Source organism: Haliotis rufescens, unplaced genomic scaffold (assembly GCF_023055435.1).
Source record: "Haliotis rufescens isolate VD_foot unplaced genomic scaffold, xgHalRufe1.0.p SCAF_41, whole genome shotgun sequence".
NCBI classification, from domain to species: domain Eukaryota; kingdom Metazoa; phylum Mollusca; class Gastropoda; order Lepetellida; family Haliotidae; genus Haliotis; species Haliotis rufescens.
This window is the reverse complement of record NW_025964124.1, coordinates 1,012,501-1,024,715: the sequence shown is the minus strand read 5'-3', so window position 1 is coordinate 1,024,715 and position 12,215 is coordinate 1,012,501. Positions and strand designations below refer to the sequence as shown.

Sequence of the window (12,215 nt, the reverse complement as noted above, 5' to 3'; positions counted from 1 at the left end):
TATCTCGATATCAAACCTCAGCAGCAGCGACCCTGTAACAACCTCCAGATGACTGTAACAACCTCCAGATGACTGCAACAACCTCCAGGTCACTGTAACAACCCCCAGATGACTGAAACAACCCCCAGATGACTGTAACAACCTCCAGATGACTGTAACAACCTCCAGATGACTGTAACAACCTCCAGATGACTGTAACAACCTCCAGGTCACTGTAACAACCCCCAGATGACTGTAACAACCCCCAGATGACTGAAACAACCTCCAGATGACTGTAACAACCCCCAGATGACTGTAACAACTCCCAGATGACTGTAACAACCTCCAGATGACTGTAACAACCCCCAGATGACTGAAACAACCCCCAGATGACTGTAACAACCCCCAGATGACTGTAACAACCTCCAGATGACTGTAACAACCCCCAGATGACTGTAACAACCTCCAGATGACTGTAACAACCTCCAGATGACTGAAACAACCCCCAGATGACTGTAACAACCTCCAGATGACTGTAACAACCCCCAGATGACTGTAACAACCCCCAGATGACTGTAACAACCTCCAGATGACTGAAGCAGCCTCCATGTCACTGTAACAACCTCCAGATCCCTAAAACAACCTCCAGGTCACTGTAACAACCTCCAGGTCACTGTAACAACCTCCAGATCCCTAAAACAACCTCCAGGTCACTGTAACAACCCCCAGATCACTGTAACAACCTCCAGATGACTCTAGCAACCACCAGGTCACTGTAACAACCTCCAGATCACTGCAACAACCTCCAGGTCACTGCAACAACCTCCAGATCACTGTAACAACCCCCAAATGACTGTAACAACCTCCAGATGACTGTAACAACCTCCCGATCACTGTAACAACCTCCAGATGACTGTAACAATCCCCAGATGACTGTAACAACCCCCAGATGACTGTAACAATCCCCAGATGACTGTAACAACCCCCAGATGACTGTTACAACCTCCAGATGACTGTAACAACCTCCAGATCACTTTAACAACCTCAAGATCACTGTAACAACCTCCAGATCACTGTAACAACCCCCAGATGACTGTAACAACCTCCGGATCACTGTAGCAACCTCCAGATGACTGTAACAACGGTTATATCCCATTAGTTAGACGTCCCATTAGTTAGACGTCCCAATTGTTAGACAATTTTACTTAGGCAAAGAGGGATTGTACCTACAGGTGTAATGGATCAGTCCTAATTAGATTAAAGTACTGAGTAGGGATAGGGGACTAACAGTTTAGGGAGTATATATGTTACAATTTCGTTTAATTAATCTAAAATACCTTACTCTCAGCACATGTAAACTGAGTTGAGTTGAGATTATCTACTCATCAAACAAATATAAATGATCTTGGGGTACGTATCATTAAATACCAAAAAATAAAAATAAAAAACTCAAAAGCTCCAACGTCCTAACTAAGGCAGGCAAACAAATAACCTTCTTGTGGATACCCGCCCACGTAGGGATATACGGTAATGAAAACGCCGATAAGGCAGCCAAACTATCCCTCAAAATCCAAGAAATAAGCTTAAACTTACCCATCTCAAAATCAGAAATTAAAAGCGTAAACAAGCAAAAAATCACCAAAAAATGACATAACCTATATCTAAACTCAAATTGTCAAATAAAAAAAGTACTCAGCAAACCACTAACCAAACCAAAAATTCTCCATCCATCAAAAACAAATCGACAGAGTAATCACTAAACTCCAAACAGGACACACCAACCTAAATAACAACCTAAAAAAATATAAAAAACACACTACAGGTAACTGCCCACACTGCAAAGAAGTAGAAACCCCAGAACACGCACTCATCCACTGCACACACTACCTAACACATCAAACCGCATTACAAACCACCCTCAATCTAAACAAGGCTCTCACTCTAGAAACAATGCTAAACCCACAAAATAAACAAGAAAACTTCAAGGCCTTAGGCGTATTCTTAATAAATACGGAACTAATAAAACGCATCTAAAAACACTATAATCTACCAAATCAAAATCACATAAACAAACAAACATCCACCATACCCAGCTCCCTTAGTTGTACTCCCCAACCCCATCGGCATCTATTCCAAATCTCAAAATTCTCAAATTCTATATAAGCAACCCCTAAAGCCCCCTCTTGGGTTGCACACACCATTTTCGACCCTTTCACATTAAATGGCCGGGCCGGGCCCGTGTGCGAAATACGCATCAGTCGGAAAAGTTGTTAGGTTTTGGATGTGAGAATCCCAGGTGAGATGTTCATCGAAAATAAGTCCTAAGAATTTGGTTTGTTTTTGAAATTTTATTGTTTGATTGTTTAGCTGGAGGATTGGGGAGGCGGGTTTCATGTTTTTATGTTTATAGGCCCTCGAATAGATCGTTTCCTCCTGCGGATCTTCTTGTTTTCGGTTTAGCTCTGTCAGTTCTAACTGAGTTGTAGTTAGGTAGTGTGAATTTGGATTTTTTTTGAGAATTTGGTTTCCTGTATACAAGCAAATACATGTGAGGGCCTTTATTTAGTTTAAATTTAGTTTTTAGTTCATGGCCGTGGGAGGTGAGTCCGTTGGCGTTCCACTGAAAAATATTTAGTCCTTCCATTATTGGGTTCGGGTGATTGGTGATTTAGTTTTTAGTTTTTATTTTATTCGGTGAGTTCTTTTTGATGGAGGTTAAAGAGGAAGAAGGGAAGAGCGACTTTAATATTAAAGTGTCTATTTAAAGCTGCTTTGCTTTGTTTGTCAGATCTTATCTGGACTATTCCATTTTAAAGTCTGAGGTAACAAGCATAAGGATTAGTGTGCACCCAACCGTTTAAAGTGTTGTTATAAGCTGTCTAACTATTGGGACGTCTAACTAATGGGAGGACACCGTAACAACCCCCAGATGACTGTAACAATCCCCAGATGACTGTAACAATCCCCAGATGACTGTAACAACCTCCAGATGACTGTAGCAACCTCCAGGTCACTGTAACAACCTCCAGATCACTGTAACAACCTCCAGGTCACTGTAACAACCTCCAGATCCCTATAACAACCTCCAAGTCACTGTAACAACCTCCAGATCCCTATAACAACCTCCAGGTCACTGTAACAACCTCCAGATCACTGTAACAACCTCCAGGTCACTGTAACAATCTTCAGATCACTGTAACAACCTCCAGGTCACTGTAACAACCTCCAGATCCCTATAACAACCTCCAGGTCACTGTAACAACCTCCAGATCACCGTAACAACCTCCAGATCACTGTTATTGGATCGATGCTCATGATATCAATCACTGGATTGTCTGATCCAGACGCGCTTATTTACAGACCGCCGTCATAATGCTGGAATATTGCTGAGTGCGGTTTTAAACATCAAACCCCAAACCCCCCAAAAAGCTGTCGGGGACGAATCGATGCACTGCAGCCATCTCTACATGTTCTGTCACACGAGCTGTAGTGAGACTGTCTTAATAGGCAAACTGAAGACTGCGCATTTTATGAGCGCCTCAATCAATTTGCACACTTATCACTGATCACAAAAGGAGCAGATTGTTGACGGGAGATTTCTGAGTTTTCTTGGTGATGTTCTGTATTGTCTGTATTTAGCTGTTCGGGGTAGTGGTTGTACTGTTGAGCATCGATCCACGCAATAACATGCATCAACCAAGCTTGATCCGATCCCGTTAGTCGCCTCTTACGACAAGCATGGGTTGCTGAAAACCTATTCTGTCCCGGATCTTCACGGGTCCATATGCAGAGGAACGGAAGTGAAAGCTGTGGGAGGAGAGGATTGGTGTAAAGTACAAATTGGTTGTTATTAATGTAGTTATCTTTGGAAAGCACAATAAAGGAAACAGTGTCTTTAAATGTTCAGCACAAGGAATACCAGGCCAAGAAAACACATAACTGACCCTGTCAGGCAGAACTTTGTATATACCCACTATTAGTACCAATAATATAAAAACAGAATTGATAACAAGTTTTATATATATAACAACAAATGTCATTCTTAAACATGCTTTGGCAGCAAATATCAATCTTTCTGGTCAATATGTTGCTGGGTTAAATAAAACAAACTTTTGAAATTGTAAACACAGATAAATGTAATGAATTCAGTTGAAATAAACTTCAGTCCAAATGTAAAAATATGTTCACGCATTCATTTAAGGGATTCCCATTTATCCAACAGCAAGTTAAGAACATACAAGTTGGTCAAATCATCAATAAATATTGAGAATTATCTTACATATTGTGAAAACAAAGCTCATAGGTCACATTTCTCAAAACTTCGGTCAAGTAATCTCAAACTAAAAAATTAAACTGGTAGATATACAAAAACACCAACCCCATTGGGACAACGTCTCTGTGAAACATGTGATGTCTCAGAAGATGAACAACATTACACTGTCTTCTATAAAATACAACCAAGAGAGAGAATCCCGAATAATCCTCAATCATGATTAGGAATTTGGCACACATTGTTAAAAGGAACCGTTCTTAATAATCTTTTACAACAGTTTTCCAGAAACAGTTTCCAAGGTCTGTTATCATATGTGTAGGATATGGTCCGAAAAGTCACGATTATTGTTGCACGTGGGGCGAGTTCGAAGTCGTTAGGCCGGGAACTTGCCCCACGTGCAAACATAATCGTGACTTTGAGGACCACATCCAATTTAAAACAAAGTCCCATTCAAAATACATGTTAAACTAATGTCCACCCAATATGCACGTGCATATATAATGGAGGGTCGTTCTTGTTTATGCTGAACAGATAGGAACTGCGCGCATGAACGCGCTAAAGTACGAGCAAAACTATTGCAGGCCTCGTCTTATAAGAGCGCGGAAAAGCAAGTGCGATTTCTCATTTATCTTTCAGTCTTTGCACATGATGAGCACGGGAGACTCCGATTCCGATATTTATTTCACTACACAATGTCATTTTATGAGCTCGTACCAGGCAGAGTTTAACTCAGATTTTGAAAAACTGATTAATACTGATATTGAAACAACTGACGTGGCTGTACAAGATTTTGATGTTGGTAAAAGTGATATCTTGGAACCAGATGAGTTCTCTGGAAATGATACAGATTTGGTGGAACTCTCTCAACAAGTAGAAGCAAGTATTCGCCAGACCATACCTATTCTCGTTACTACTCATAACAGTTCCTGTCGGTTCGCTGAAGGCGGTAACATGTTGTCTCAGCTGACGATCAAGATGATCCCAGAGATGTTCAATGGGGTTCATGTCTGGAGAACAAGGTGGCCAGGGCAATACGTTGACGTTAACGTTGTTCGGGTAGTCTTGAACAATTCGGGCGGTGTGAGGCCTTGCGTTGTATTGTTGCAAAATTAATCCTCTTGGCTGATGTTGAATAAAGAGCATCACAACAGGTCTCAACACTTCATCCCTGTATCGCTGAGCATTCAGGTTTCCTCGGATGATAACCAGCCGTGTTGTAATCTGGCCACAAATGCCGTCCCATACCATGACGCCTCCATCTCCAAACGGGTGAACTTCTCTAATGCAGTCGCTCTCGCCTTCGTCGAAAAACTAAAACTCTGCCATCGTTCCTGAACAGACAGAACCGACTTTCTACTGTAAAGAGCACTTTCGCCCAGTCACGTCGCTGCCACCGACGTACAGTTCGTGCCCATTGCAGTCTGCGTTGACTGTGTAGACGGGTCAAGGCCATTCCACGGAAGGGTCGGCAGGCTCGTATACCAGCCGTACGAAGTCGTCGAAGGAATGTTCGTCAGCTGATGGCATGCCCTAGTGCTGTTTCCGCCGTTGACGTCGCCGTCACACATCTGTTTCGGAGGTGAATCTGCCGGATGTATCGGTCTTCGTCCGGTGTTGTCACTCTCGGTCTTCCCGATCTGGGCCGGTCTTGAGTCTGTCCTGTCTGTTGGTAGCGGATTATCAACTTGCTGATGGTGGTCTGGGGGCAGTTAAAGGTCCTGGCTATCTGACGTTGAGTAGCCCCCATATTGGCCATACCGATCGCTCTGTCTCGTTGCACTTGTGTAAGTCTGGGCATAATCTTGGCGTTTTTTTGCTTACTGAATGCCTGCTCTGTCCAACGTCGGTATTTATGCCGCAATCACGCACGTGCATTTGGACCAATGTCGCAAAATCACGTTTTGCATGTTTTCAATAATGCATGATTTGCAAAGCTGCGTTCGAAAATCTGCGTTGTGGTTGTGGTCATGTTGCATTAGGGCGAATGTTTTCTGCGGGGGTTCAAACCTGTGACAGCTTTTTTGCTTTTTATACAACTATTTTTAAAATGAAATCTTTCTTTTGCCCGATAGTTTAGAGATGAACGCTTATGTCCATTTTGTGTAGTCCGTGTAATTGAAACTGAGTATCATTTCTGCATTGAATGTCAATTTTACTCAGATCTGAGAAATAGTCTTATACCTAAGTATTACCATTCACAACCTGCATTTGAGAAATTTTGCACTCTTATGTCTTTCCAAAATGAACATGTTATTAATAAATTAGCTAAATATATTTTTCTTGCTTTTAAGAAACGACAACAGTTTTTCAAATGTATGCAACAATTCAATTGTTTCACTCTGTATATCCCTTATATTATTTGGCGCCTGCTGTTGTTGTAATCCACTGTATCCATATTGTATAATGGGCCGGTGGCCTCTTTACTGAGATAAACTCACTCGCTCGCACGCACGCACGCACGCACGCACGCACGCACGCACGCACGCACTCACTCACTGCGTTTCTTGGTGGAAGTACGAAACCAAAAGGGAGAAGACTATCGGGGAAATACGTCCTATGAACTGATCGCGTCATTGCAATACAATCTCCGAAGACATAATATCGAGATTGAACGTCAACTCTCTCAGTACGGCTGGCTCAATTGCCTATGCAGAGTTGTGTCCCTTAGGCACGCCAGAAACCTAAATCAGTGTGTGCGAATCCCGGTTCGCCCCGATTATGTTGTCAGCACTATACCCGTGCTCATGGGTTTCACAAAAGTGGTGAACGTCTAATACCTGCATCACCTCAGGCTTTCCGCCCACATCAAACTGTCACGCCGTGATAAAAGCGGAGTCCTATTCAAAGCAGCGTTAGACACAACTTGTGTGTTGAGTGAGTTATTGAATGAGTTTGTGTGGGTGGTTGAGTGAGTTTTTGAGTGAGTTGGTGGGAGTAGTTGTGTGTGTAGTTGAGTGAGTTGTTGAGTGAATTGTTGAGTGAGTTGTTGAGTGGTTGTGTGAGTGGTTGAGTGAGTTGTTGAGTGAGTTTGCGTGAGTAGTTGAGTGAATTTGTTGAGTGAGTTTGTTTGAGTTGTTGAGTGAGTTGTTGAGTGAATTTGTGTGAGTTGTTGAGTGAGTTGTTGAGTGAGTTTGTGTGAGTTGTTGAGTAAGTTGTTGAGTGAATTTGTGTGAGTAGTTGCGTGCGTTGTTGAGTGAATTTGTGTGCGTTGTTGGGTGAGTTGTTGAGTGAGTTTGTGTGAGTTGTTGAGTGAGTTGTTGAGTGAATTTGTGTGAGTTGTTGAGTGAGTTGTTGTGTGAGTGGTTGAGTGAGTCTGTGTGGATTTGTTTGAGTGGTTGAGTGAGTTGTTGAGTGAATTTGTGTGAGTTGTTGAGTGAGATGTTTAGTGAATTTGTGTGAGTGGTTGTGTGGGTTTGTTTGAGTGGTTGAGTGTGTTGTTAAGTGAGTGGTTGAGTGAGTTGTTGAGCGAGTTGTTGAGTGAGTTGTTGAGTGAGTTTGTGTGAGTGGTTGTGTGAGTTTGTTTGAGTGGTTGAGTGTGTTATTAAGTGAGTGGTTGAATGAGTGGTTGAGTGAATTGTTGAGTTGTTGAGTGAGTTGTTGAGTGAGATTGTGTGAGTGGTTGAGTGAGATTAAGTGAGTGGTTGAGTGAGATATTGAGATAATTTTTGTGAGTTGTTGAGTGAGTTGTTGTAGGAGTAATTGAGTGAGTCTGTGTGGGTTTGTTTGAGTGGTTGAGTGTGTTGTTAAGTGAGTGGTTGAGTGAGTGGTTGAGTTAATTGTTGAATCAGTATTTGGGTGAGTGGTTGATTGAGTTTGTGTGAGTAGTTGAGTGAGTTGTTAAGTGAGTTTGTGTGGTTGGTTGAGTGAGTAGTTGATTGAGTTTGTGTGAGTTGTTGATTGAGTTTTTGTGAGTGGTTGAATGAGTTGTTGAGTGGGTTTGTGAGAGTGGTTGAGTGAGTGCTTGAGTGAGTTTGTTTGAGTTGTTGAGTGAGTTGTTGAGTGAGTTTTTGTCAGTGGTTAAGTGAATTGTTGCGTGAGTTTGTGAGAGTAGTTGAGTGAGTGGTTGAGTGAGTTTGTTTGTGTGGTTGTGTGAGATGTTAAGTGAGTTGTTGAGTGAGTTGTTGAGTGAGTTATTGAGTGAGATTTTGAGTGTGTGGTTGAGTGAGTGGTTGATTGAGTTGTTGAGTGAGTGGTTGAGTGAGTTTGTTTGAGTGGTTGTGTGAGTTGTTGAGTGAGTTGTTGAGTGAGTTATTGAGTGAGATTTTGAGTGTGAGTTTGTGTGAGTGGTTGATTGAGTTGTTGAGTGAGTGAGTTGTTGAGTGAGTTGTTGAGTGAATTTGTGTGTGCAGTTGAGTGATTAGTTTGAGTAAGTTGTTGGCGTGGTAGTTGCTGTAGTGGTTGCGGTAGTGGTTCTGTGTGTGATTGAGTGATTGCGTGAATGGTCGATCTTGTGGTTGTGTAAGTGGATGAGTGAGTGAGTGGTTGTGTGAGTGGATGAGTGAATGGTTGTTTGAGTTGTTGTGTGCGTGATTGGGTGAGTTCGTATTGTGTTACACCGCACCAGCAGGCTTGCAACAATTCTTTGTGATTTTAACAAATGAACAACATGACCGCAATTGTCCTCGGTTGTTGAACTGGTAATGTCAGTGTTTCACCAAGCGTATGCTGTACTACACTGGCGACTTCTCTCCCCTACAGCTACTAGTCGGCATTGTGTTGGGTGCCTGACTGTGCCCGATTAAGCCATACACCCTGCCACCGACTACATACCCTCTGACAAGATGAATGGTGTCCTTAAATAATCCATATAATCCATAATAATTCCTTTTTCACTACTGCGATAAAGTTACATTCGCTTTTATAAGGTTTGACGGCTTTTTCGTGAAATGATCTTTTAAAGTTATTTTTTACAGAAGTCTAAAGTGTCAACTATCGTAGACTGCTTGGGGCAAGTGTGTCGTAATCTACAGTCTGCGTATCTTTGTTCCCAGCTTAATACACGGATAACTTCCCAGATCAAACACGCATTAGATTTTGATATACGACGTTTTACATTGAACAAAAGATTTACCCTCTGATAAATGAGGGGAAAAACGGGCTATCGACGTCATGTATTTGACCTGTACGCAGGGTGGCTGTATATCCACACCACGAGCAGGACACGGCTTTTTCTATCACACAGATATGCCAAAAACAAGTAAGGCTTGTTCAGCGTTTCCGAGAAATTACAAATAAACAAACCTATCTGCGCTATACATCAACACTCCCTCCGCCCAACATTGCGCCGTATCTAGCGAGCACATGTCACTGTTCCCCCATAACTCACCACAATCCACCCACTCACGCCCAAACTACCCGGGACACCCGACATTTATACCCCGCCGAGCAGCCGCTCTGCCAGACAACACCCGACGCCATGGAGGTTCAGATTGGGGCTCTGTTGGTTCTACTTGTGTCCGTGGTTGCTGGTCAGAACGTCGACCTGACGGTGTCGTCGGGAGCGAAGGGGAGAGACGTTGTGGAGACGGTGGTGGACAGGATCCGGAGTAACTGCATCTTCCCCGAGGACCGACTCTTCCTCCGACGTTTGGCGTACGCGGAGTCCAAGGATGGAGCAGACCCCAAGACGTACAGGAAAGACTATGACGGAGGGATTTGGCAGGTGGGCAGCAGGTGTAACGCCGCTATAGTCATTATTTTAGGCCGCCTCCGGGATCTAGTGGTAGAGCGTCCGCCCGGAGAGCGGAAGGTCCGGCGTTCGATATCGGCCGCGTCATACCAAAAGACGTTAAAAGATGGTACTTGTTGTTACCCTGTCTGGCGCTCGGCATTAAGGGGCTAAAACAAGGACTGGTCGGCTCGGAGTCAGTATACTGTGTCTGAGTTGGGTATTCATGTTAAACTGCGGCATGGTATCTCAGTATGTTAAACTGCGGCATGGTATCTCAGTATGTTAAACTGCGTCATGGTATCTCAGTGTGCTAGCACTCTAAAATCGGCATCAGTCCGGACTAGTACAAGCAGCCAGACACGTGTATGCACGTCGCTATATATGTGCAACAATCTTGGACGCGACGTTAAACCCCATGTCACCTCATCTCATCTCAACTGCAGCTATACCAAGTCGCCTCGGCTGAAAGTGTCCGGGTGTGTGGGTTCTGCGTATGTTTCAACATTGTTCCAATTGAGTATCTGGGCAGTAGCGGACTAGGCTCGGGCTAGGCTGTTCCAGCAATATGATTCAAGTCCCCGAAACACCCTGGGGTTCAACGTCGCGTCCAAGATTGATGCACATACATAGCAACGTGTGTGTGTGTGTGTGTGCGTGTGCGTGTGCGTGCGTGCGTGCGTGTGTGTATGTGCGTGCGTGCGCGTGCGTGTGTGTGTGTGCGTGTGTGCGTGCGCGCGCGCGCTTGCCCACAAAAATACCATGCCACAGTTTAACCTGAATACCCCACTCAGACAAAATATATTGACTCAGAGCTGACCATATCTTGTCTTAGCCCATTATGCCCAGAGCCAGTACAACAAGTACCATATTTTACGTATTTTGATATGTGACGCTGATCGAACCCGGACCTTCCGTTCTACGGACGGACGCTCTACCACTAGACCACGGAGGCGCTCCCAGAGATGTACGATGTCTCACGTGACATGAGCACCAGATCGTGGAAGATGTTTCTGATGTGGGAGGGGGTACCGAACTGATGCAGGTCCTTGGCGGTGAACGCTTTCAGGAGCATGGTGCTGTCAAACCATGCGCTGGGAGATTCTGGGATTCAGTGAGTGAGTATGGTTTTACGCCGCTTTTAGCAATATTCCAGCAATATCACGGCGGGGGACACCAGAAATGGGCTTCACACATTTTACCCATGTCGGGAATCGAACCCGGGTTTTCTGCGTGACGAGCGAACGCTTTAACCACTAGGCTACCCGACCGCCCTCTGGGATTCAAACCCACGGACATAGGAATAGTAAAGTAAAGAAGACACTAGTCGCAAACCTAACTTATATATGAATGGTACAGAAATCAAAGATGTACAAAGTCATAAGCACCTTGGTGTGACTTTACAAAGTAATTGAACATGGAAAATGCACATTGATGATATTGTAAGGAAATGTTGTCCTCTGGTTAACTGTTTAAGAAGTTATAAATATCGTCTATCCCGAACTACCTTAGAAACCATGTACAAATCATTTATGTTACCAATTTTTGATTATTGTTGTCATATTTGGGACAACTGTACTAATGAACAAGCTAACTTATTGGAAAAAATACACTTAGATGCTCTTAGAACCATATGTGGCGCTGTCCGGGGTACGAGTCATCAGAAGATATACAATGAAACAAATTGTAAGTCATTAAAAGACAGAAGATACACATTAAAACCGGTAATGTTTTACAAAATGAATAAACATTTCTCCCCGGAATGTCTTTGTAGGCTTATTCCTAATACAGTTTCGGAAAACACAAATAATGACTTAAGGGATAAAACAAATCTTCAAACAGTGAAGTGTAAAACAAAAGCTTATGCAGATTCATTTATACCAGCTATAACACAACTTTGGAATATGTTACCAGAAAACCTAACGGGGGCAGATACCGTTACACAATTTAAGAATTTGCTTCACGTAAATGGAGACAATGGTATACACTTGGATTGAAATTATGGAAGCGGTTTATGTCAAATTATTCACAGTCGCCTCCGGCTTGGCTGCAGCGATCTTTACGCAGATCAGTATGATAGATATATCTTGGATACAAAAACTTGTTCCTGTGGATATCATACCGAAGATGCCTTACACTTCTTTTCTGTGTGTACAAATTACTGTGTACTTCAAAGTACACCCGAACTAAATCTGCGGCTTACAGTAATCGCGTTCAGCAAAAAGACATCACATTTATCATTAATATTAATACATTTGTACATACATGCGTGTTAGCATACAGACACACATACAT

General features: G+C 43.2%; 1 protein-coding gene across 1 annotated transcript in view; it reads left to right on the top strand.

Annotated features, from left to right (window-relative positions):
* Positions 1 to 9,610: 9,610 nt before the first annotated feature.
* The window catches only part of LOC124121112, a 24,768-nt gene continuing 22,163 nt past the window's right edge, over positions 9,611 to 12,215 (top strand). The window contains exon 1 of the mRNA XM_046484091.2: positions 9,611 to 9,914. Coding sequence (XP_046340047.2) covers positions 9,669 to 9,914 — 246 coding nt within the window. The 5' untranslated portion in view covers positions 9,611 to 9,668. The remainder of the gene's footprint in view (positions 9,915 to 12,215) is intronic.